At 38.7% G+C, this 27,177-nt stretch overlaps 2 protein-coding genes across 2 annotated transcripts; one reads left to right on the top strand and one right to left on the bottom strand.

Annotated features, from left to right (window-relative positions):
* Nucleotides 1-173: 173 nt before the first annotated feature.
* Nucleotides 174-15,894, top strand: bmp7a (bone morphogenetic protein 7a). Its single transcript, XM_052610327.1, has 7 exons — nt 174-683; nt 11,966-12,152; nt 13,996-14,138; nt 14,480-14,695; nt 14,866-14,942; nt 15,025-15,135; nt 15,498-15,894. Exons 1-7 carry the CDS (start codon nt 299-301, stop codon nt 15,645-15,647), a joined length of 1,269 nt encoding a protein of 422 aa, XP_052466287.1. The 5' UTR covers nt 174-298; the 3' UTR covers nt 15,648-15,894.
* A 253-nt stretch (nt 15,895-16,147) lies between these two features.
* Nucleotides 16,148-27,147, bottom strand: LOC128022607 (uncharacterized). The gene is made up of 3 exons (XM_052610326.1): nt 27,001-27,147; nt 18,492-19,924; nt 16,148-17,937 (listed from the first exon to the last, which is right to left on the bottom strand). Exons 2-3 carry the CDS (start codon nt 19,569-19,571, stop codon nt 17,611-17,613), a joined length of 1,407 nt encoding a protein of 468 aa, XP_052466286.1. The 5' UTR covers nt 19,572-19,924; nt 27,001-27,147; the 3' UTR covers nt 16,148-17,610.
* Between the last annotated feature and the right edge of the window lie 30 nt (nt 27,148-27,177).

Genomic DNA, 27,177 nt, shown 5'->3' with positions numbered 1-27,177 from the left:
CGCTTTTTACTATAATAAAGCCATGGTTAATTTCCAAAGGCGTCTGTACTAAATGTGTCTTCTGTACTAATTAGGACATAATTTCTGTTGTTTACCAAAAGACAGCCCATGTGCGCGCGCCCCACCCACGAGCTTCAGCGCGCTGTTTAAAGCGTGTAGACATCAGCAGCAGAAGCAGCGAGAACATCAATGCAACTGGATTCATCTCTTGATTGGATTATTAAACACATTCAGTGGATTTAAAACCAGCTCAACATTATGATAATAATAATAAAATGGAGTAGCTAGACTTAAAGCTATGTCACATGAGGACACATTCTTATTATTTTTTAAGAAGAACTTATTAAATATGATTCCAGTGCGTCTGATCTCAGCTTTGATTGTGGCGTGTGGTTGCTCCGTGCTCGCGGAGGCAATGCACGCAAACTTCACTTTGGATAATGACATCCAGTTCAGCTTCATGCAGCGGCGGCTGAAGAGCCAGGAGCGCAGGGAGATGCAGCGGGAGATCCTCTCCATCCTCGGGCTGCCGCACCGGCCCCGTCCGCTCCTGCACGAGAGGCACACCGCGGCTCCCATGTTCATGCTTGATCTCTACAATCGGTTCGTGTACCCGATGGTGACCCAACAGGACAGTCGCTTCCTCAATGATGCCGACCCGGTGATGAGCTTTGTCAATCTGGGTGAGCATTTTATGATATACAATCTTTAAACACACACACACACACACACACACACACACACACACACACACACACACACACACACACACACACACACACACACATAAATCCTAAAGGAAAGGATTGCTAAAAGGATTTCAGGATTTTTTTGAGATAAAAGCATCAAATGTTAGAACAGTTATCAGATTCTACTTTGATCAGTTAATCAAAGAGGATCTTATCTGTTTCTGGAAGGATTCCATCATTCACTCTTTAAAATTAAGGTCTTTTGTTGATTCTTAGCTTCAGCAAAGCATAAAAAATGGTTCTATCACAAACCATTTTAGCTATATTCGTGAGAGCTATGACTTTTTGGCAATGAAAATAATAATAATAATAATAATAATAAATTAATTAATTATTTATTTAATAAAAACAAAAGTCAACTTGGAACCTTTATTTTAAGAGTGTTCTATGATAAATACTGTATGGTACCAGCAGTCCTTTGGGGTTATTTTGTTTTTAATTAGTTTTACATTTTTATCTTTTAAACTATATTTAATATAAATTAGAGATCTTATATGTTGTTAATCATAGTTCATATATAGCCTAATATTTTAGGTCAATGTATTCAGAACATGTATGGCCAAATTTAGTAATAGCTGCATTTACTTATTTTTATGTAAATTGATTACATTTATTTTTATATAAATGTATTCATTTTTATTTAGCAGCTGTCATCAGTGATTTTATATACAAATAAAGTGTTTTGTATTAATTATTATTATTATTATTATTTGCCATTTCAGAGAGAAAATGTAATTTATTAATATCATGACTCTTATTTAGTTATTAATTTTGGTAAAATGACTTGTTCAACACAGTTAAATGTAACAGCAGCAAGCACAAATCTAGTTTCCACAGAATTCCCTCAAAGCTCTACGACATGGGGTTTAATGGGGCTTTGTTTCACGTGAGAAATGACTAGAGGGTCACATACATAATCCAAACACTGTTTCTTTCAAGACCTTTTAAAGCGTGTGTATGTGTGTTGTCGAAAGAGATGATGAATATTTGAAAGATGGGACATTCCTATCTATCTATCTATCTATCTATCTATCTATCTATCTATCTATCTATCTATCTATCTATCTATCTATCTATCTATCTATCTATCTATCATATATACAGTATATTTATATATATCTTGGAGTTGCATACAGCACATTATGTAATTATACATACAGAAAAGAAAAGAAAAGAAAAGCATAACAACGTTAAGTCATATCTTTGAATAAATCATCATAATGCATCAAAAAACTTGCACTTTTTTTTGTTATTTATAAGTCTAAGGGATGAAATAAAAAAAAAATGAAGGTCAGCAAGAAAAAGAGGGAAACTCAAAGGAGACTTAAGCCATTTCTGCTTGTGAATGAAGAATTTTGCATACAAAACAACTTGTTCAAGGGACATCAGCTTTGGGTTTTCATAATAAAAGATAATCTCTTTGAGAATGAAAGTGTGGGTGAAATTTGTAGGGCCAAAAACAAGAGCACTTAATTCAGCCCAAAATCTATTGGTTACATTACACTCACAAAATAAATGGGTGATAGTTTCCTCCACAAAACCACAAAAAGAACAAGTTTCATCAATATCAGAATATTTAGAGATGGATAAATTAACCGGATAGATTTTATGAAGATTCTTATAATGAATTTCCTTAACTTTGTTGGATACACAACATTTACTAGGCAAAAGCCAGGTCTTTCTCCAAATAATGTTTGTTACAAGGGATCCCCAATAGAATTTACCCCTTGGAGTAATCTTTCTCTTCATTTGAGAAATTGTGCGAATATATCTATTGTTGCATTTTTTATCTAAAAAATGTATCTCGCCCAGGCGTAAAGCCGGATAAACACTAATACCTTTACTGAAGTTAAGGTGATTTTTAGTTAATTGAATTAAGCCTGCTGGGATAGCTTTTATCAAGGTGTTATATTCCTTTGGTGGAACTGGAAAGTTATGGAGATTCAAGAATTCCTTATAGGTTAGAATACGACCAGAATCATCAAAGACAGATAGAATGCAATTAAAATTATTGTTAAACCATCTAGGAAAAAGAGAGATTTATTTCTAATGATTATATCCGCATTATTCCAAAGGAGAACTTTGTGGGGGGAAAAGCTATGGACAAAACACAATTTCCATGAGAGAAGGCATTGCTGATGAAAATTGGATAAGGAGATGGGTAACTTGCTAGGCAAAAAGTTGCACTTTAATAGGAAAGACAGGCCACCGAGTTTGTTAAAGATATTATTAGGAATAAAAAAAACATAACGACACTGGATTCACAAGGCACCTTTTCAGCCAGTTTACTTTAAAGGTGTTTATAGTATCAGCAAAATCCAAAAAAATCAAGGCCATCTTCACCTCTGGGATTAGAGAGTACTTCTCTTTTCAATTTGTGAGGCCTATTTTTCCAAATGAAATCTAAAAATATTTTGTTAATTTCCCTTATAGCTTTATAATTGATAAACAAAGAGAGAGCAGGGTATACAAAGTGAGAAAAGCCCTTCCACCTTAGATAAGAGGACTCTGCCGTATAAAGAAAGATCTCTCTGATGCCAGATGTTAAAGACATTTTTAGTTTTTGTCATTTTATCAGAAAAGTTTAAAATATGTCTGGTAACTGGATTTTTAGTGATATGGATACCTAGATATTTTATACAGTTTTTAACTGGTATCCCTTCCAATGATGTCTCATCTTTATCATGAATTGAAATAATTTCACATTTCGAAATGTTAAGTTTTAGACCAGAAGCACATGAAAATTTATCCACCAATTCCAGAGCATTAGGTAACTGCTTTTTATCCTCCAAAAATAATGTGGTGTCGTCAGCTAACTGAGCAATTTTAAACTCACGATCAAATATAGAAATTCCTGACAAACTATCATTTTGGTTAATCCTTAGACAAAGTAGTTCAGTGGCTAAAAGAAATAAAAAAACGGGGAGATTGGACAGCCCTGTCTGACTCCACGATGGATGTCAAACCTTTTGGACGTATCAAAATTAACGATCACTGAGCTGTTAATATCTCTATAAAACATGGTTAAAGTGTTAATAAATTAATTACCAAATCCAAATAACTCTAGAGTGCGAAAAATAAATTTGTGTTCTTGTCACGTACGGTGATACAGGAACGAGGAGAGCGAACCAAATGCAGGTATGAATCTTTATTTAAGGGCAAATCCAAAGGGGTATACAGTTCAAGCCGTGTCAAAACCAGAGTATCCAAACAACGAGGAACAGACAGAACACAAGGGAAGATAGAGACTACGGATAACATGAGGCAAGGACTCCGTAACACAGACTGAAACAAACCAGGTATTTAAAGACAGGTGCAAACGATGTAAGTGGAAACAGCTGAAAACAATGAACAGTGACGATAAGGGGAAGGGAGACCTCTAGTTGACACCCAGGGATACACAGACCAGACACTGTGACAGTTCTATGGAATCGAAAGCTTTTTGAAAGTCTAGAAAAAGTATTAGACCATCTGAATGAATTAAGTTAGAGTAATCCAGCACATCTAATACTAACCTTATATTATTAGATATATGACGGCCTTTCATGAATCCAGACTGACATTATGAAATAATGTTATTTAGACCAGTACTTAATCTTTTAGCATAAACAGAGGCTAAAATCTTATAATCTAATGTTTACAAAGTAATAGGTCGCCAATTGTCCATTAATAATGGGTCCTTGCTTGACTTGGGTATGAGGGATATAACTCCCTGTTTCATTGTAGAGGTCATTTCTCCCTGACTGATGCATTCCTTATTCATCCCAAAAGTGAAGATAGAATTCTAATGAAAGCCCGTCAATACCAGGGGATTTACCTTTTTTCATTGAGTGCAGAGCTTGATTAATTTCATCTACTGACAAATCAGCGTCACAAATTTGACTAAACTCATTATCAATAACTGTAATATGGTGTTTGATTGTATCAATTAATTTTTCACAGCTGTCATAGTTAAATTTAGAGTTGTAAAGATTGCTAAAAAATTTGGTAACAAATTCTGATATTTTTGGGGGGTCTTTAGAGGTAACTCCATCGATGTTAAGTGCTGAAAGAGCTTTCCTCTGACCATTTCTTTTTTCCAGGGCAAAAAAATAGCTAGAATTCTTTCCCCCTCCTCAAGCCATTTTGCCCGAGATCTAATATATGCACCTTTGGCCAACTCTAAGTAAGCTCTGTTGAATTCCAGATTTCATTTTTTTAATTCCATCATCTTCTTCTGTAATCTTATCTTTACAAATCTCTGACTTGGGTTATTTAAATAATATAAAGAGATCGATGTCCCTAACTTGCTGCCTCCCCCTTAATTCACTTCCTAAATTAAATGAAAAAAAAAAATAAAAAATCCTTGGACGCTTATAATACGTATATCTGGCAACATGACTGAGGCTAAGCTCGCGTCCTCAATCACAACTCGCTCAAATGACGAGGCCATGCAACCTTTTAACGATGATAATATTTATTTATGTATTTTTTAAAACCCAGATAGCTTGCTAAAATACTTCTGCGGCTGCCTCATCTACCTCAGCCATCCTGATCAAGACCTGTCACTGTGAGTCTGATCACACCTAACCTGCCTTCCGTTTCCACTACACGCCTTCCGTTTCAACTAAACGCCTTCCGTTTCCAATATAATCTCTCTCGCACATACATACATACTCTCTCTCGCACATACATGCATTCTTCTCTTACATACATACATTCTATATATGTACAGTATTGTTCAAAATAATAGCAGTACAATGTGACTAACCAGAATAATCAAGGTTTTTCGTATATTTTTTTATTGCTACGTGGCAAACAAGTTACCAGTAGGTTCAGTAGATTCTCAGAAAACAAATGAGACCCAGCATTCATGATATGCACGCTCTTAAGGCTGTGCAATTGGGCAATTAGTTGAATTAGTTGAAAGGGGTGTGTTCAAAAAAATAGCAGTGTGGCATTCAATCACTGAGGTCATCAATTTTGTGAAGAAACAGGTGTGAATCAGGTGGCCCCTATTTAGGGATGAAGCCAACACTTGTTGAACATGCATTTGAAAGCTGAGGAAAATGGGTCGTTCAAGACATTGTTCAGAAGAACAGCGTACTTTGATTAAAAAGTTGATTAGAGAGGGGAAAACCTATAAAGAGGTGCAAAAAATGATAGGCTGTTCAGCTAAAATGATCTCCAATGCCTTAAAATGGAGAGCAAAACCAGAGAGACGTGGAAGAAAACGAAAGACAACCATCAAAATGGATAGAAGAATAACTAGAATGGCAAAGGCTCAGCCAATGATCACCTCCAGGATGATCAAAGACAGTCTGGAGTTACCTGTAAGTACTGTGACAGTTAGAAGACGTCTGTGTGAAGCTAATCTATTTTCAAGAATCCCCCGTAAAGTCCCTCTGTTAAAAAAAAGGCATGTGCAGAAGAGGTTACAATTTGCCAAAGAACACATCAACTGGCCTAAAGAGAAATGGAGGAACATTTTGTGGACTGATGAGAGTAAAATTGTTCTTTTTGGGTCCAAGGGCCACAGGCAGTTTGTGAGACGACCCCCAAACTCTGAATTCAAGCCACAGTACACAGTGAAGACAGTGAAGCATGGAGGTGCAAGCATCATGATATGGGCATGTTTCTCCTACTATGGTGTTGGGCCTATTTATCGCATACCAGGGATCATGGATCAGTTTGCATATGTTAAAATACTTGAAGAGGTCATGTTGCCCTATGCTGAAGAGGACATGCCCTTGAAATGGTTGTTTCAACAAGACAATGACCCAAAACACACTAGTAAACGGGCAAAGTCTTGGTTCCAAACCAACAAAATTAATGTTATGGAGTGGCCAGCCCAATCTCCAGACCTTAATCCAATTGAGAACTTGTGGGGTGATATCAAAAATGCTGTTTCTGAAGCAAAACCAAGAAATGTGAATGAATTGTGGAATGTTGTTAAAGAATCATGGAGTGGAATAACAGCTGAGAGGTGCCACAAGTTGGTTGACTCCATGCCACACAGATGTCAAGCAGTTTTAAAAAACTGTGGTCATACAACTAAATATTAGTTTAGTGATTCACAGGATTGCTAAATCCCAGAAAAAAAAAATGTTTGTACAAAATAGTTTTGAGTTTGTACAGTCAAAGGTAGACACTGCTATTTTTTTGAACACACCCCTTTCAACTAATTGCCCAATTGCACAGCCTTAAGAGCGTGCATATCATGAATGCTGGGTCTTGTTTGTTTTCTGACAATCTACTGAACCTACTGGTAACTTGTTTGCCACGTAGCAATAAAAAATATACTAAAAACCTTGATTATTCTGGTTAGTCACATTGTACTGCTATTATTTTGAACAATACTGTATGTGTTTATATGTATGTGAAAGGAGAATGTATGTGTGTGAGAGTAGAAATATATGCATATGAAAGGAGAATGTATGTGTGTGTGTAAGAGTAGAAATGTATGCATGTGTAAGAAGAATGTAAGTGTGTGTGAGAGTGCCAGAATGAATTAAGTTTTGTACGGCCCCTCATACCTAAGAGATAAACTTCTATTGGACCATGTAAAATCTTTTGTATAAGGATTAAAGAACCGCCATGCATCAGATAAGGGCCGTTTCATAGTCAACGCATCTGTACGCATACGTGTCCCCGAGGCTACGTATCGTTACGCTTCGGCCGCCATTATGCGTCGGTGCGTAGCCAAATGTGTCGTCCTAGTTTTTGATACGCGACACGCTGATTGACGCAATACTATGCGTTGTCGGTGGGTGCGACATTGCAAGTATTGTACATTAATTCAAGTATATTGTGTTTACAGAAGAAGAAGGTTTGAATACAATGGCGGGCGAAGAGGAAAAATTATGTGAACTTATACGTATTCATCCACATTTATACGATAGTTCATCAGCAACAGAATGTTGAAATGAAAATTCAATTTTGAATTATTTTTGTAAAAAAAATTTTTTTATATATAAACAAGTATTAATAGTGTTTAAATCTATTTGACCTACTTGTGCTCAGATACCTTAAACCTTAGGCTACATCGGGTTTGTGTACTAACATTTTGATCCATGATACTGATGCAAGTTTTAAATTAAAAACATTTATTTTTTAACAGGAGAACACGAGACAGCTGTACCCTCAGAAACCAATCAAATAAGCTAAGCCTGCCATAATGAAAAAAAAAGTAAACTATAAAAAAATAAATAAAAGTCAAATGAGATGTAATCTACATCCCAGTAAATGCCCACTGATGAGTCTTTTTGTTTGCGAAATCAGTGATGAGTGTGTGATGGTGTGTCAGAACCACTGGTTGTTTCTGAAACTGGTTAATGTTGGCAAACTGATGTTAGCTGGCCTGGCCCATAATTTACTTACAGCAACAAGCAGCCTGGTTGACAAACTAAGCTAAAGATTTAACATTAGCATACATACATTAGCAGCAGCTGTCTGGAGTTGACTATGTTATCTTTAATTGGATATAGGTGCATAACAAGCAAACTCAGTTCACCTTTTGGAAAGAAAGCAGTCATCAGCTGCTTCCCCTCATTCTGCCTCCTTTCTTTTTCCTTCCTGACTTTCTTTTTTTGAAAGCCCTATTTGGGCTTTTTGCGCTTTTTGCGCTTTTTGCGCAGCATGATCAGGCTCCAAGGCTCTAAACTCACTGGATTACTTGTTTGCCGTCGGCTGCCGTCTATGGGCGGACTAAACCATTTTCTCAGTTGGTGTTATCAATATATTTTGAAATGAATAATGACATCAATTGGAGGGCCCAATTAATTCGAATTAGACTACAAAAAAAAATTATGGGATTTCAAAGGGCCCTCTCTCTAGACGGGGCCCTGGGTAGTCAGGTCCACTTTCCCCCCCACTACCACGCCCATGCTTTTATGAATAGGTAACGCTGTATTACCAGTTATTACCATAACTGATTACTTTTAATTGATGGTAACGTTGTAAACTAACTACTTTCCAAAGTAACTATACCCAACACTGCTGTAGATATTGGCCAGTCTGGCTGTTCTGGCGCTTATGGATCTGTACCTTCCAGCTGAGGGCAGCAGGTGGAACAGGTGATGTGGAGGATGGTGCTGCTTGAGCAGGATGTTTTGAACATGTCTTAGGTAGCAAGTGGTATAAATAGAATTTTGTATCTGTTCGGTTTCCTCAGATAGTAGAAAAGATGTAGGGCCTTTCCTGCAACTGAGGCAGTATTAATGAGATGGAGGATCCTCGATACAATCACCCCCAGGAATTTAAGATGTGTCACTCTATCCACCACCTCATTGCCAATAGAGAGCGGAGAGTGGATGTATAGTCCAGTTTTGCGGAAATCCACAATAATTTCCTAGGTCTTCTTGATGTTAAGAACCAAGTTATTATTGTCACACCATGATGCCAGATGCTGTACCTCATTCCTATAAGCTTTCTTGTTGTTGTTAATGAGCTTGAGCACCGTTATGTCGTCTATAAATTTGACAACATGATTTAATGGAAAGGGGGCAAAACAGTCATGTGTGAAAAGGGTTTAGAGCAGTGGGCTTAGCACGCATCCTTGCCATATTCTCATAGTTTTTGACATAGTCCCAGGACTCCCAGCCCTTTTGATTCTGGATGTATACCATGCATGCTGCATAAGAGGGAGATGATTCAACAGTCCCAGGTGGATATAAGTCTGGGCTTTGTATGCTTCTGCTTCATTAGTATAAACTTGATCCAGTATTTGATCTCCCAGTTCTCTTCATGTTGTGGTGGAATTTGTAAGGGACCATTTTTAAGTCAGCATGATTAAAGTCCCCATCTGCGATGATAACACCGTGACCAAGCATTTGTTAATGCTATCGTAGAACTGTGCTAGCACTATCTTGGCATTAGCATCTGGTGGAATTTACACAGCACAGATGTAAACAGCAAAACCAAAACCAAAACCTTTCTTATATAAATAATTTACATTTTCACACATTTGGCCTTGTAAATTTAGACAGACAAGATCTTTACACTAAAAAAGCTGAATTAAGTGTTTGACAATGGCAGATGGAGCATAAGGCATACATTTAATTAACCAAGTTTACCATATGTTAACAAAAAGCAATTGGTTTCATGAACTGTTAATCCTAATTCTAGCGAACTCTTACCTCAGCATAGAAGCATGCACAACAAGCAGAGTACAAAACCACCTGTTTATGTTCATAAGTTGATTTTCGAAAAAGTTAGCAGATCTTTCCTCAGATTTCAAGCCTCGCCAGCAAAAGCAGATTAGACCTCCAATTAGTTTTTCAGCCCGCTCAGAAAACACACTCTTCATTTTCTGATAATTTAGAATATAGACAATAGAACATCCTGTTGCTGACTTCTACATTTTTTGTTTTTTATATTGTCATGGTCTTGATTGATAGCCCACACAGCGGAAAATGTTATGCTTGCATCTGTGAGTGTAATGATTGTTTTTACTCAACAGAGATTATAACAATTGAAACATTTTGTTCTGCCAAGTGTATTGCTATCACTCCCGTCCTCAGATCAAGAGCTAAAAAGTGTTACAACACAGCATATGGTGCCACATCCATATCTAATCTTTGCATTATATATTAATTCACATAAACACACCAAACCTTAAAAGCAATTACTTCCTTCATAAAATACCCATGTTTTCCTTTCCACTGTTTAATTGCAGTCAGACAAATGACTCCCTATTTTGAGTATGTGCATGCCTCAAGAGTTCTTCCTCTCTGAGTACTTCCCCCAATAATCATGCTCTTGCAAGTTGGAAAAGACTTAAATGCATCACTGTACCCTAGCACTTGATTTCATGAACTTATAGACAGGATGTGCATAAAAATAAGAGGAATCATCTTAACAGATTCCCTGCAGATCTGCAGGAGGTCACACTGAGATACTTTAATTTAGTCTTTCTTGCTGTTTATGGATGTGGATTAACACAGATTCAGATGCCAACCGCCAACGAAAGAAGAAATGAGGCTGAAAAGACTGAAAAGACTTTAGAACAGTTTAAACTTTTACTTCAGAAGGTTATGCTGGAATAGTGCTGTTCAAGATGACCTTAATTGGTGAAGCTGCTTGAGAAGCCTGGTGGTGATCCCAGCACCACAACCCAACATATACTGGTCATTTCAACAGGATAGGGACAACCTTCTCCCAGATGTGGTCAACCATATCTGGATATTTGGGACAAGCCAGATGCTACTCAAAACCTCTTTCTTATCTGGAATTATATTATTATACCACAGTTAACAGGTCTCTCAGGTTAGCGTTGCGAGGAGTTCACCAATATACCATCTGAACGTGCATTTGTATCCATTAAGTATATGTATATTTGCATGTGTATGTATATCCATGTGTGGGGCATTGTTGGTTTCCGGGCCAGGTCTTTAATGGAGGTTTTCTTGTGGATGGCACATGTGTGTGATTGAAGTCTATGTTAGGTGGGTGCAGGGCCTGTGGTTTCTCTCTCAGCTTCGGTCCCCAGGGCAGCCAGCGCCCAGATCAATCGCCGGTTGACATTTCTTTTTTGGATACAGTGATGTGGGTGAGGCAATCAAGCATAAGTGCTCAGTGTTTCTGGCAGAATGAAATCTGGTACAGTGCCTTATGCCGTGGTGTCAGTGTGTGCACACATTGGTTGGAAGTGGTACTGTGAAGCCAAACAAGACAAAAGAAAAGCCTGTAGTTCACATAAAGACCAAATCAAATTTAGAGGAATTTTTAACCAGCTGACACAGTTAACTGAGGCAGAAAATGTTACATCTTAAGGCTAGAAAAATATTGTACACACGTTTGCAAGGACAGATTCATATACATTTTGCATGTAAAATTACAATGTATATAAGCTCACGAAAACAACTGAGGAGTCACTCTACAAACTTAAATTTTTTAAGGTAATATGTGAATTCATCAGTAAGAGAAATTCATCACTCAAGAAAAATAGACCTCAATTGCATAAAAAAATATTTAAATAATTAAATTCAATATGCTCAGATGTTCTGAAGTTTCTCTGTGATAGGAAAAAAATGCAATACAAAAAAAGGCACACTTCAAAATATCAAATTTTTTTTGACTGACTAACAACACAACAAAACATAACAGCATAACAAAACAAAACAACACAAAACAACAAAACAAAACTAAACAACACAACATGACATAACGTCACACAACACAACACAAAAACAACAACATGTACTGCCCATTAAATCCATCTCCCTTTTTTTCTGTAGTGGACCCAGATGACGATCTCTATCATCAGCACCGCAGAGAGTTTCGTTTCGACCTCTCCCGAATACCGGTGGGAGAAACCCTGACTGCTGCGGAGCTTCGTGTTTACAAGGACTTTGTGAACGAGCGCTATGAAAATGAAACTTTCCGTGTCAGTGTGTTCGAGGTGCTCCGACAGCAGCCCAAAAGGTTTGTTATTATACATTACATTCGAAAAACTCTTTTTATTTGGCCGTTCAGTTCTTGACATCAGTCAATCATTCCTCATTCAATTGTGCATGCTTCAATTGCTCATTATATTCCAAAACATAATTAATTGCTCCATCTTGGAAGCTACTCTCCTTTTTGGCTGACTTTGATCACCCACTTTCATGATCCAATCAATTCCCAGTGGATATTTAAATTCTCTTTCAATGAATATCCTGTTGTATACTAACATATGACATATTATGCTAATAAAATGAGAATGGTGTTTCACATCCAGTTTATTTGGATGTGCATCTGTTTGCCCTTGGCATTTAATGGTATGGTCATTTATTGTGTCAGTCAACAATATACTTTTTCATAATTGTTACTATTTTATGACTTTGTCATGTTTTAGCCGGCTGATTTTAAATAGGGTAGCATGCAAAGGCCGGAAGGCATGAAAAAATAAAAATAAATTGTGAAATGAAACATATGCCACCACCAACACTTTTTAAGTTTAGATATGGGAGCCATGGACCCATACACCCAGACTGATTTGTTTGCCCAATGGTACATGTCTAGTTCCAGATCTCTGATTTACAGTGTGGCTGCTAACAAGAAATGTGAGCAACCACCATTACAAAGCTATTACTGTCAATTATTGAGATGCAGAGTCTTCAGCGGAAGTGAGGTTGTCTACCCCAGACATCTGGAGAAACAGCCCAAAGAATCCTTCACCCAAAATGTTTTCCTCTTCATTCCCTCATCCTTGATCACACCTTCTTGGAAAGTTTCTGACTGTATGTAAAGTGGAGAACATGAAGAAGTCCTCCAGGTGAGGCATTCACAGACAGACAGACTGTCTCTCTTAAGGTGTCCATTGCATCTTCTAAATTACACGCACATTAAAGCATTATTCACCCCGATGCACACATTCCCTGTGAAGGCCACCCATTGTGAATCATCCTTCCTGCAGCTCCCTATAGTCACGCAGAGATGTTTGCCCCGTTAATGCATGAGGTGACTAGACAGGAGGAACATCAAGACCTAGTCTCTTGTTGGCCTCAAGGTCTGAAATCCTACCTGTAAGTCAAGTCATTGTTCTGGAGAGCCACCCAGTAGCTCTGTTTTCATCACTGGAGGACAATCTGATCCCTTTTTATAAACATCTCATTTAATAAGAGGGAACTTTGATACTGTCTTGGGAACATGTTGTTGTCTGTGCAACGTCATTTGTTTTTGATTTTATGGCTTGTATCAGCCAAACCTCAAGTTCTCATCTCTTGGAATAGAGCTTATTTTGTGATATCTGTATCTGACAAGGACAACGAGTCCTGACATGACATGGCATTTTCGCATCTCATTTCCGCAGTGTGTAAACTTGTCTGCAGAGATAACCTCGTGAAAAAAACGATGTTAACAGTAGTTCAAATTCAATTACATTGTGTGAATGAGGAGACAAATTGAAGTCAAAGTCTAATTTATTTCAGTTGGATTTTCGCAATGGGTTTAAGTTAGTCTTGGGAATTCACCACGTTGACCAACAAAGCTGTGCTTTATATATTACTCACAATATACAATGGACATTTTCAACTGTATGAAATTAAAACCAACTTTACTATCAATATGCAGGAAAATAAAAAAATAGAGTTGGACTAGTTACCACAGAACATTCTAGCGGATGCATAGCAGTACTCTAGCATTGTGTTTAGCATTGGTAAAGAGCACAAATTTTATAAAAAAAAAAAACGTGTGTTTGTGTTTTTCATTGTTTCAGTGATCATATCCACTTTTTGTGTTTGTAATAAAGAGCTGTTGACCCATGTATGTTGTCTTCCCTGTGTAGGGAGCTGTACCTGCTAGACTCGCGAGTGTTGTGGGCAGCAGAAGAGGGTTGGCTGGTATTTGACCTCAAAGTCACCACTAACCACTGGGTTATAAACCCAGGTCAGAACTTGGGACTGCAGCTATCTCTGGAAACTGCACACGGTGGGTATCTTCGAATATTTACGCTCACCGGAACCTGCAAAACCTCCATACTAAACATCCTAATAGCAGAGTAGCCATTTGGGATAGGGGAGAGTTGAGATTCTGTCATAATTTACTCACCCTCATGTCGTTCCAAACATTTCTCTCATCCGTGGAACACAGAAGTAGATATTCATATCAGAAATGCCAGGGGTTTCCAGTGTTGTTCTAGGCACCAAATCAGTTGAAAGATTATTCAAACTATTGGAACAACATGATCACAGAACGTTATGTTTATGATTTGAACTCTAGTAGACTATTTATTTTTCAGTCATCATGCACGTCACTGTCGCCCTCTGCAGGTGAACGAATAAACCCAAGGAGAGCAGGTCTGGTGGGCAGCCGAGGACCTCAGAACAAACAGCCATTTATGGTGGCATTTTTGAAAGCATCAGGAATCCATCTCCGCAGTGTTCGCTCAGCACCAGGAAACAAACAGAGGGGTCACCAGCGCTCTAAAAACCCCAAACCCGCTGTTGCACCCAGCCAGGTGGATCTGAAGACAGCGGAGGCTGCAGGTGACACTTTTTATGAACTTTTTGTTTCATCTTCATGCTCTTTTATTTTATTTTCTACCAGAAATATATACCTTCATACTATCTAATCCTAATAAACATACAGCTTATTAACATGTAATTAACAAATGTGCATTGCAAAACATATTTATCTTTCCTCATGTTTTATGCAGAGGGCGCCAGCGTAGATCCCAAACAAGGCTGCAAGAAGCATGAACTGTATGTCAGCTTCAGAGATCTGGGATGGCAGGTACCGAAATCTGCTTCTTCTTTCAGACTCCTCTTTATGCTTTTATCTCCTCTCATCTTTCTCATCGCCCTTGTGTTTCCAGGACTGGATCATTGCTCCAGAGGGTTACGCGTCATACTACTGTGAGGGAGAATGTGTGTTCCCCTTAAACTCTTTTATGAATGCCACAAACCATGCAATTGTACAGACACTGGTGAGTTCCTAAAACTAAAGGAATAGTTTACCCAAAAAAATGAAATTTAGTCAGGTTAAACTGACGCCTATGTAATATCAAACTCGATATATGAATGTTTCAGCTGATTGTCTATACAATGAAAGGTCCACCATAAAAATGAATCAGTAATTCACTCACAAATCTGATCTACTTATTGATCAACTCATCAACTGTACATAGAGCCCAAATGTCAATAACACAGCAAACCTTATTGGTGAAAAACTTGTGATGGCATTCTAATTGTTTAGAATATTCAATATTTCATATACATGTTCTGCAGTTGCTATAATTATAATGTTAGTTATATTATGTCAAATCATGTATTTTTCTTCTCTTCCTAGGTCCATTTCATAAACCCAGAAACAGTCCCGAAGCCCTGCTGTGCTCCAACGCAGTTACACGGAATCTCAGTTTTGTACTTTGATGACAGTTCCAACGTAATATTGAAAAAGTACCGCAACATGGTCGTCAGAGCCTGCGGGTGCCACTAATCTGCCCTGGACAAAATAAGGGATGCAAATACTTTTGACTCTCAAGAGCCCAGAGAGGAAAGAGACTCATTACTGGAGCAAAACGGGACTTGTCGAAGGAGTGTAAATCCAAAGCATACATTCAATTTAAAACTCAAAACTCCTGGAGCTGTATGAGGTTTACCAAAGCCGAGTCAAGTGTGTGGTGCTCTGGCTTTCACTCCTGCTCAGAGACACAAGTTTGGAATATCAAAGAGGACATGAGCAGATAAAAAGAGACAAAACTGTAAGGAAAAACACAGATTGCTTTATTGAGATTTCATTACAAAAAAAATTATTTCATAATGGGAGGATTTCTGTATGTAATTCACAGAAGTAATTTCTGGAAAATTCCTGCCGTGACTGAACTTATCAGAAAGTCTGAGACCACTGCTAAAAATGCGTCTATATTGGATTTTCTTATTTCTTTATTTTTCTATTAACAACTAAGCATATCAATGGGAGTTAAATGTTAAGTGAGAATAAAGGCATGCATTTGATCTTACGTTGTTGATCTTATGCGCTTCAGTGGATAAATTCATAGTCTTAAATATCTCTTTTTAATTTTAAATCATAATGTGCCTGTGTTTAAAACTCTGGTTATTTCCAGGTTTGAGTTGCAGAATTTCTATGTGGTTGCAGATTTTTAGACCCCATTGTATATTGCACAAGATGTGAAATAGACATGCAAATGATGGGTGCCTGTTCCAGGAAGTCAAAGCAATGGTTTTTGATTTCACTCTGCTACATTATTTGTTACATGCCCTCATTATATTGCATGTTTAATTTAGCAAATACCTTCTAGTTATCTTGTGAGGTCACATACATCGGGGGCGTCAAAGCAGCTGTCATTAAGATGAATGGAAATGATAACAGGTTTATTTTAAACATCCGTGGGTTGAATACTATATACAGTGAAAACAAAAATATTTTATTACATATACCCCTGAGTTAGGAAATTAAGTCATTAATATTAATATATGATAAGTTTATTTTGTCAGCTTTTGGAGTACAGTATAGATTTCCACCAGGTTAATAGACATGAAGTCAAAAAATTGAATATCAGACATTGTACAGGGTTTTTAGGATGTTCTTGATACAAATGCATGTGCATACAGAAAAATATAGACTGCACAACAAAAATAACTACTGTAATATCACATTTTGTGGCTGTTAGTTGTTATAAGAATGTTGTAACGAGGTCTGATATGTATTTTGTGACATAATAAACTACTGTTCAAACGTTTTGGGGCCTGAAAGATGTTTTTTTTCTTCTCTCTTTTTTTCTTATAATCTACTATGGTGCATTGATTTGTTCAAAAATAGTAATATTGTGAAATATTATTACATTATATTGTATTATGCTTTTTATTATAATATTTTCAAATTTTAAAATCCTTCCTGCGATGGCAAATCAAAGTTTTCAGCAGCCATTACTCCAGTCTTCATGACCTCTCAGTCGGTCACATAATCCTTCATAAATCTTTTTAATATGTTGATATGGTGCTCAAGATATATATAGATTTTTTTATTATCAATGTTGGAATTTTTTTTTTTGTGCTGCTTAGAACTTTTGTGGAAACCTTGACACGTTTTGCAGAATTCTTTGATGAATATAAAGTGTAAAAGAAAGTTCTATATTTAAAATAATTTTTTTAACAACATAAAAATAATGTAATCTCATGTTTTACCAATTTAATAAAATATCATCATTAAAAATATTTATTAAAAAAATAAACTCACTGACCCTAAACCTTTGAACGGTAGTGTAATTGATTTGGTAACATTGCAGTTACTATGTACACATATTTGCTTTAAAAAGATGGTATTTACAATGTACAAAGACTTATGTACAATTAAAAACTGTTTTAAATGTAAGTCTGAGATTTTTTTGTTTGTTTTGTTTTGTTATAATTCCACAGTAAATGATTTAGCCTTTAGCTGCTCAGTCTTCGGTGTGGCGTACCTTGGAAATTTCCCTGAGTTCAGGAGCTGTGAAGTGTCTCTTTCTTGATTTAGTTTCTTTCTGCAGTGTGGGGTTGGTTTCGGCATTAAACTTTGGGACTGTGTGATCTCCACCCACTTCAGCTAGGCTCTGGTTGGCAGGCTGAGATGAAGAGGTGGGCATCTGCGTTAGTGCCAGGCACACATCACCCACCTTTAGTTGACGGCATTGTAGTCTGCAGGTTTGACTTGTGTGTCGAGGGTTACAGGAAGACCAGCCGTGCCCACAAACGAAGAAAGGCAGCCCTTCACTCACCTCCAGAGACAACTTCAGAGAAAATGTAAATACTTTATAGGCACAGTTCTCCTGAAAATAACAACTGTGTCATAATTAATTCCTTATGTCCTTCCATTTATTAAAAAGTTCTGTAATGAAACTCTAGATGGAGCAGGCTGATAGGGTTTTAACTCAATCTGATATAAACACATTATTATCAACATGTTGCAGCTGTCTGGTTTTAGTTGCAACTGCTGCTCAACATTCAAATACTTGGCCAGTGTTTGCTAAATAGTTTGCAGAGTGCTTTAGAAACCCTCCAACTTCCCCAGCTCCACATTTACAAATCTGCCACGGGGTAATTTCATGAATGTTATATATGGGGGTAATCTAATCTATTCCACCAAAACCAAATACATAAACATTGCCATGTATATTACCATGCTAAATTCTCAGAGAGTTGTCATGACAGAGCTGTGTTCAAAACACGAAAAAGAGCTTAGACAGGACACATATTCTTTTGTGTTTTGCAGACGGACTGAATCGTAAGACTTAATTATTCCTTTAAAATCCATGGGGCATCTTCTGACCATGTGTGTGCTTACCTGTGAATGGTCGTGCTCAATCTCCAGATGTAAACATGACAGCGTTGGCGTGTTTGAAGGTGTCATCTTCAACACAGTGAAACGCCTCAGCGTCAGCTCAGGATGTAATTGAGCACACCTCTCCAAATCATCCATCTTTAAATCCTCCACCCGCTTCAGTCGACCGCCCTCAAGCTCCACCAAAGAGCCTTCTGCAAAGCGACGGAGAACCCTCAGGGCAGAAGAGGAGGATTTAGGGTGTGTGCTAGTGTTCGTTTGTTGATTGTGTTTTTCTGCTTCTTCTCTCCAGACCAGCAGGGGGAGCTCCTCGCTCTTTAGCTTTTCACTTTCCTGCTTTGATTCTTCAGGCACAGCATGAGTAGAGTAATTCAAATCTAGCTGCTGGTGATGGTTGTACTCCATATTGTGTTTAAAATATTCTCTATTAGAATCTGTATGTAATAAAGAACCTAGAAGTGGGTTGTTTTTCACGTAATGTCTCTCATGATCTCTTTTGGAGCAGATTCTCTGATTTTGCGGTTCGTGGTACCAGTGTGAATATCTCGGTCTCTCTCTCTGCATGCATGATTTGACTTCCTGAGTTGGAATATCGCTTCTTAGCGTATCCCTAACAACCCCTCTATAAAAATATGAAGCTGACAATGGGTCGATTTGTGGATTTTCCAGCTTTCTGAAACCTTTGACAGGTCCATGTCCTACTTCTGGAGTTGAATAATTCCAGTATGAAGTACTTCTTCCAAGACTGTGCAGCATGTTTGGGTTAGTGACAAGTAATTTTGATGAAGGTGGTAGATATCTCCTACTAGGAGAGTTCAGACTCTGTGAAGGGTGGATTGGATTTCCTCCTATAACACAAGAGAGGTCTGGGGTCGTGACAGAGCCTAGATCACAGCTGTAAGAATAAAAGTTAAATCCACCTGTGACAACATCAGGTGTGGATTCCCGTACTTGTCTAGGTCTTCTGAATATCAAATCCTGATTCCAAAACGGAGAAGGGGTTTTAAAAATGGGTTCAGATGACTGTTCAATTGGTGCGGAATCCCATTTTTCTAAGATTGAGGAACTCTTATTTTTTGCCATGAGCACAACAAAGATTGTGCAGTTTCACGTTTGACATAAACGCTGTGCTGTCCTTCTCTTTCTCTGTTTTAAAACTACTGTTTAGTACTTGTGTAGAAATTTCAATAACATTACATTATTTATGGTGAAAATTTGCTTAGAATGAGGGGAAGAATGAGACCATTTGAGATGGTTTTAGAAAACACTGTGAAGGTATTTTGAGGGGCATCAGCACTTGCCGGACGATTATAGTTCTGCTGAGAGCACAAGGGTATAATATTTCTTTGAGTAGCTGTGATGGGTAAAATGATGAGGAGACTTGTGGCATCACACTGACTGGGGAACTGTTGGTTGGTTTCCAGTGCTAAGAATTTCTGAAAAAGAAAATAAAGTGTAATTTAACTTATGTTGTGGTAGATCTCTGTGTAGTGAAACTCATCTTTCTGCAGCAATTACAACATTTTTAATTCTTAAACCACACACACACACACGTTTCCATGTTTTATGGGTTAATAAACGCAATGGTTTTCAAACACTTCATTCTGTTTGACGTCCTGCAGAGTTTATTATTATTGTTATAATTTTTTTTTAGGGCACTCTAGGACCGACGTCGCCTATCCCTGATTCATAAGCTGTTTGCATGGAGTTGTCTCTTTGGAAGTTTTTTTTTTATTACACTTTTATGTATGTATGTGTGCATTTATATTTCTTCTTTTTATTTTTTGACATTGTACACTGTGTAAGACACATTTTCAGCCGCTAAAACTCATATAGAGAATACTGCTGTTATCATATATTGTGTTTCCTAATTTAATTTTTAATTGTCCTTTATTTTAAGTTAAGTTTCAGTTAACAATTAAGTAACCAACTGGGCTCCACTAAATATACACTTTTGACTGTGGAATAAATAAATATTGGGTGACAATTACGCATTCAAATTGGATATTTCTACAATAGAAATATTGTAATGCTCCTTTTATATAGGCCTAATGCTGCATACAAGCCAATAGGTGTCAGTATAAAGTCTAAGACCACTGATGCATCGGCCACTTAAACAAACCAAAATGACTTTAAATTCAACATAAAATCTAAATTGTCTTAATACATGTCCCTGGTCTTACTGTTCAAGTTTCATTAGTCCACATTATTTCATAATTAAAAATGTCTTATGATAACTACAGTTTTTTTTTTTTCAAAACTTTACTATAATATAGCATAACATAAATTATGATAAGTAGTAAATAAATGGTGATAATAAATAAATGGAGATGTTGAAGCACCTTGTATTTTATGGGTGAATCTGATAAAATAGCCTATTGAAGAGACCAGACATGAGCTACTCCCACAACTTTGCCTACAGTGACAAATACTTATTACAACAAAGAGAAATATGAGCAATATGAAATGCCTTAGTCTAACAGACAACAAAGGCAACAAAATAAAGGCTATATTTTGCATTTCATTTTGTACATGTTAGCCAGCAAGCTAGCTAGTTCGTCTAATTAGCATATGCCTACCCATACCTTTCATTTCAATTCTGTGCAGATACATACAGTGGAAAATACATAAACTTAATTATTTCATTTTTTTTAATGCTAGATTAAAGTCCTAGTCATGGTCTTTTTCAAAAGATATTAAGACACTTTTTGGTGAATTGAAAGAAAGCAGTAATGTAGCTGATATTAAAACATCATTACAGAAGCTTATGTTACTTTACGAAAATAAAGTAAAATTAAATAAGGCAGTGTGTGTGTTTCTGTGTGCGTCTGCACTGATTAGTTTGTGGGCGTCTCCGTTAATTGTCATCAGCAGCAGCTGTCACTCATTACACACTCCCTATATATTGGCTTGTCTCACGTCTTGTGTTTGTGAGAACGTTGTTTCATGTTGGTAACTGTCTTTATGCTTCTGTGTTGTTCTGCGTTGGATGTCACTGTGTTGTACTCTTGTTTGTTTGTTTTATTCTCATTAAATTGTTTAACTCGCACTTGTTTCCAACGTTCTCACCCTCATGGAAGCAGCGAGCACCAACACTCTAAGAGACTTTATGCACCACAGTGTCAAACGCATGGATCAGCAGCAGGAAAGCATCTCGAACAATGGACGCGTTATCCCAGCACTGGTGGCACAGGTGGACAACCCAGCAGATCCATCAGCTCACTTCTCTCACTGAGCCCATCGCACCACCGCCCTATGGGGGACGACGGTGTGGGAGAATCAACATCCGTGTTGCGCCTTGTTCCACGCCCTATTGGAGGAAATGAGGAGGGTATTCGATCGAGCCGCGGCCGGCAGGGAAACCGCTCACCAGCTCTCAGACCTTCATCAGGGAATCTCTTCGGTCATGGATTACTATTTTCAGTTCTGCACCCTGGCAGCCGCGTGCCAGTGGAACGAGGTGGAGCGGTGGGATCGATTCCTGCATGGGCTGGGACCATGTTCAAAAGGAGATCTACCTCCTCGAGCTGCCCCCCACACTCAACGGTCTTATTGACTTAGCCTTACGAGTTGATGCACGGATTAATCGCCTGGGTCGTCAGACCAGTCCTACGCGCCATACCATCTCTCCGGACAGGGGGCGCTCGAGTCAAGAGAAAGTGGTCTGTCCCGTCGATGACCACGAATCCATGCAGGTGGGTAGAGCTCGGCTGTCCCGGAGGGAGAGAGAACGTTGGAGGTCCCAAGGACTATGCCTGTACTGTGGAGGCTCAGGACATACCATCTTCTCCTGCCCGGTAAAAGAGCCAGCCCGGTAGTAAACTTGAGGCTACTATCGGGTGGGATCTCCGCTTGTATGTCCTCAACCACATCATCGACTCTCCTTCCGGTAAAACTGCGGTGAGAGAATCACACTAACCAATGTAACGCCCTTCTGGACTCCGGAGCCGAAGGTAATTTCATCGATTCACTCCTTGCACGTCACCTGAAAATTCCTGTCCTGCCTGTGTCTCTTCCCATCCATGTCACCGCACTCAATGGCCAGGAACTGCCTCACGTCACACACTACACAGAACCCATCACTCTGCTCACCTCTGGCAAACATCGTGAAACCATATCCTTTTTCCTATTGGACATCTCCCCTGTAGCTCCCATTGTGTTAGGTCACCCCTGGTTAATAAAACATAATCCACGAGAGGAGTGGGGTTCCAACACAGTCACATTGTGGAGTGAAAGTTGTCAAGAGTCTTGTCTGGTTTCTGCTTGTCCTGTTGTCCCTATTTCTGTCTTTCAGAAGGAGAACATGGTATTACCAAACGTGCCCGCAGAGTATCTGGACCTGAAGGAGGTCTTCAGTAAGTCCCGTGCTGCTTCTCTTCCTCCGCATTGTCCCTATGACTGTGCCATAGATTTAGTGCCAGGTAAGTCTCCGCCTAAAAGCAAGTTACACTCTCTTTCTATTCCCGAGAGGGAGGCCATGGAGAAATACATTTCTAATTCCTTAGCATCTGGGTTCATCCATCCTTCCTCTTCTCCAGCGGGGGCGGGATTCTTTTTTGATGGTTCTCTGCAACCTTGAATTGATTACCGAGAGCTGAACAACATTACGATAAAGAACACTTATCCGTTACCACTCATGTCTTCAGCTTTCGAGAGGTTACAGGGAGCATCCGTATTCACAAAATTGGATTAACGTAATGGTTATCATTTGGTCCGCATCAGGAAGGGGTATGAATGGAAAACCGCCTTTAATACCCCCAGAAGGCACTTTGAATACTTGGTGATGCCGTGCGGGCTCTCCGACTCGCCAGGGGTTTTCCAAGCACTCGTTAATGACGTGTTGAGAGATATGGTAGATCAGTTTATATATGTTTACCTGGATGACATACTGATTTTTTTCTTCATCTCTCCAGGAACATGTTCAACACATCAGACGAGTGCTCCAGAGGTTACTTGAGAATGGGCTTTTTGTCAAGGCGGAGAAATGCGTATTCCATGCACAGTCTGTTCCCTTCCTAGGGTATATCGTCTCGTCCGAGGGAATACGTATGGACCCTGACAAAGTTAAGGCTGTGATAGATTGGCCATCTCCAGATTCCCGTAAAGCCCTAAAGCGGTTTCTGGGGTTCGCCGATTTCTGTCGGCATTTCATTCACAATTTCAGCCAACTAGCCTCACCTCTGACAGCCTTGACCTCTCCCAGTACTCCATTCAGGTGGTCGGACGCATCTGAGACTGCGTTCACTAACCTCAAAAGCCGATTCGTTTCGACTCCCATCCTTGTGGCCCCTGATCCCACATGGCAGTTCGTGGTGGAGGTCGATGCGTCAGAGGTGGGGGTAGGAGAAGTATTGTCCCAACGTGCTGTCTCGAACGATAGGGTACATCCTCGCGCGTTTTTTCCCCATTGTTTATCTCCTGCTGAACGCAATTATGACATTGGTAACAGAGAGTTGTTGGTCATCAAATTAGCTTTAGAGGAGTGGCGTCACTGGCTGGAAGGCTCATGGGTACCTTTCATTGTTTGGACCGATCATAAGAATTTAGAGTACACTAGAACTGCCAAAAGATTCAATTCCAGGCAGGCTCTGTGGGCACTTTTTTTCGGTCGCTTTGATTTTACTTTATCGTACCGCCCAGGTTCCAAAAACTTAATCTGGAATCTGAAGTCGCGGTCCCCTCCGCTCACGCTTTTGTCCAGAGGTGCCACCGCGAGACTCTGCTCCAGATGAGGGAGCGCACTAAGGCCAATTCCGATCGCCACTGGTCAAAGCCTCCCATTTACGTTGTGGGTCAAAAGGTGTGGCTTTCTACCAGTAACATTCCTCTGCATCCTGTATCTAATAAATTAGCTCGCAAATTTATTGGCAAATTTATCACCAAGATCATTAGTCCGGTGACAGTCCGCGTCAAAGTACCTCCAGCGTACAGGAGGATACACCCCGCCTTTCATGTGTCCAAAATTAAACCCGTGTTTTATGCACGTATTAATCTGCCTACTCTGGTTCCCCCGCCACCGCGTCTCGTAGATGGGGAACCGACTTGTTCGGTTAAGCGTATTCTGGACTCGAGATGGAGGAGACGAGGATTTCAGTACCTGGTGGACTGGGAAGGTTACGGTCCGGAGGAGAGGAGTTGGGTACCTACTAGGGACATATTGGATCACTCCCTTATTGATGATTACAATCAGCAGGTAGGCCCTTCTAGAGGAGGTCTTTGGGGGGGGGGGTGGATGGGGGGTACTGTCACGGTTGGTAAACTGTGATCTCTGGGTTTTTGCACTTTCTGGTGAAGTCTGTGTGTTTCGCGTCTGCACTGATTAGTTTGTGGGCGTCTCCATTAATTGTCATCAGCAGCAGCTGTCACTCATTACACACTCCCTATATATTGGCTTGTCTCACGTCTTGTGTTTGTGAGAACGTTGTTTCATGTTGGTAACTGTCTTTATGCTTCTGTGTTGTTCTGCGTTGAATGTCCGTATCTTCCCCCGGGAACCTCATCCACTCTCCGCACCTCCACAAGCATCAATACTTACCTTCGGCTCGATTTCCCGTAGTTCCTGTGCCATCCTCTCCTGCTGCCAACCCACCATCACCATCTGGATTACTCCCCATCTCCCCACCATCTTGGATTGTCGTCTTCGTCACATTGTGTTGTACTTTTGTTTGTTTTATTCTCATTAAATTGTTTAACTCGCACTTGTTCCCAGCTCCTCCTTCACCCAGTCGTCACAAGTACACGTAGAAAGGGCTTTTAAATAATATAATAAATAAAAAGAAAACAGATAGAATAGAAAATGAATACAGCAAACTAGTGTTAGAGGTCTTTTTATTTTTATTTTGCTTTTGTTAATTGTATAATAAATGAAGGGAAAACAGATAGAATACCAAAAGATTATATTATATAATATTATTATTTACAGTCAAATCTTATGATTTTTCGTTGGTGTCAATTTTGTTTTATTCTACCGTTATTTTAATCAGTTCGTTGATCGATCAGTAGCCTACTTAAATTATGATAACTGTCAGAAATTATTTTACTCAATATACAAGTGTAAAAGCGCACGATGGTCACAAGAGGGCGCACTTCCGAAAAAAAAAACCTCTCCTGAGGTGACCCCCAGTCATTTTGCGCCCTAGACAACTGCTTATGTCTCCTATGGCCACGGGCCGGACCTGACTACAGTTTATCCTTATTTTGTAATGCCTCCCTCCAAACACCTGACTCCATTCTAGCTTGGAATGGCAATTTGTCCCATTTCACTCCAGATTACTGAAACAAAATGCATTTAATGTTTATTTTACGCATAACTATAACATAATATTGTTTTCCATAACAAAATTGGTACTATCATTCCTTTAACTGCATATATAAAAGTGTAACCCTGTAGAAATAGAGCTCTGTACTTTCCAAATGTCTCTTCTCTAACAATTTGATAGCTTAATGGTACACTAATAACATCATTCAGTGCCAGACGCGCTTCCTCACTCCAGCTTTTAGTCATCAGCCTTCAGTCTGCCCCTGTGTCAGGGCATTTCTATGGCAACAAATTTTCCATAATTAAAAAAAAGTTAAAAAAGTTAAATAATAACTGCATTGACTGTCATGAGAGTCAAGAGTAAAGTAACTATGGCAAGTAGCAGAGGTTACAAATACACACCGTTATGAAATGAAATCAATGAATAACAAGCAGATATTTGTTTGATGTCATGAATAGGATGCAGCAAGTCCATTACATTTCTTTCAGTTTTGAACCCAAATACAGTGTTAGACTTACAAAAGTTTTCAATTCCCACGCTGTCAGACAAACATTAGACTCATCACACATTATCACCTGAGGTATGAACTGTGGACCATTTACCTATTCAAATTCCCCAGCTGTTTATTCAAATGAAAATGACTAATACTGTAATACAGCATTTATAGCCCTCAATCTACACAACTTTTTTTTCAGGTAATGCTGTACAGAACATTAACATTATTTGAATAAGTGATATGCAAATACAATAATTGCTCATTTCTGGAGGACAACAGATATAATTTTGTTTTCTTTTTAATGCAGAAAGTGAATCTTTGTTATGGATGCTAAATGATGCTAAAAATGAATCTGAACGTAAAGAAATAAACAATCCAAGAATTCGTCTCAGTCCTGCTGTTCATCTACAGCTTGGTTCATCTATTCTTGGCCAAACAGTTCAAGAGAAAATCTAAAATCTATTTTTTTTTTTCTCTCTCAGTGGTCTATATATACAGCATATAACACCAATGTACCTCACATATTGTTTAAGAGGAGGTTCTGTAGCGATATTGTACTGCTCTCTCTGCAGTTCTAGGCAAATGGAAACATGCAGGCTGACGTATGAAAGCAAAAGCGTTATGAAAAGAAAAATTAAATACAAAATGCAACTTTTAGAATAGTAGTTTCAAAATAACATACATTACTGCACATTTTTGACTTTATAAAAGGAACTGCGTGCCACTGCACACAAAACACATCAAAAAATGACCTTACCTCCAGACACCCCTTGCTTTACATAACATAAAGGTCTGTGCTGATGAAATGCTGTGCATCCAGTTGTGATGCTGACTGGCATATAAACTCTCATTTTCATTCCTCCTACTCTCTCTCAGTTTCTCCCACTCTCCTCTCAACTCTGTCTGATGGCTGATGCTCTCTCTCTCTCTCTCT

This window comes from Carassius gibelio, chromosome A11 (assembly GCF_023724105.1).
Source record: "Carassius gibelio isolate Cgi1373 ecotype wild population from Czech Republic chromosome A11, carGib1.2-hapl.c, whole genome shotgun sequence".
NCBI lineage: Eukaryota > Metazoa > Chordata > Actinopteri > Cypriniformes > Cyprinidae > Carassius > Carassius gibelio.
Note: the sequence above shows the minus strand (reverse complement) of the source record. Positions and strands in the feature narration are given on the sequence as shown.

What these genes read in the sequence shown, in the direction of transcription:
- LOC128022607 (XM_052610326.1), bottom strand. Translation starts at nt 19,571, where the DNA reads ATGGCAAAAAATAAGAGTTCCTCAATCTTAGAAAAATGGGATTCCGCA. An exon ending in TTGAGCACGACCATTCACAG is followed by an intron (nt 17,938 to 18,491) that starts GTAAGCACACAC and finishes TTTTCTCTGAAG; the next exon opens with TTGTCTCTGGAGGTGAGTGA.
- bmp7a (XM_052610327.1), top strand. Translation starts at nt 299, where the DNA reads ATGTCACATGAGGACACATTCTTATTATTTTTTAAGAAGAACTTATTA. An exon ending in CTCCGACAGCAGCCCAAAAG is followed by an intron (nt 12,153 to 13,995) that starts GTTTGTTATTAT and finishes TTCCCTGTGTAG; the next exon opens with GGAGCTGTACCTGCTAGACT. An exon ending in ATCTCTGGAAACTGCACACG is followed by an intron (nt 14,139 to 14,479) that starts GTGGGTATCTTC and finishes CGCCCTCTGCAG; the next exon opens with GTGAACGAATAAACCCAAGG.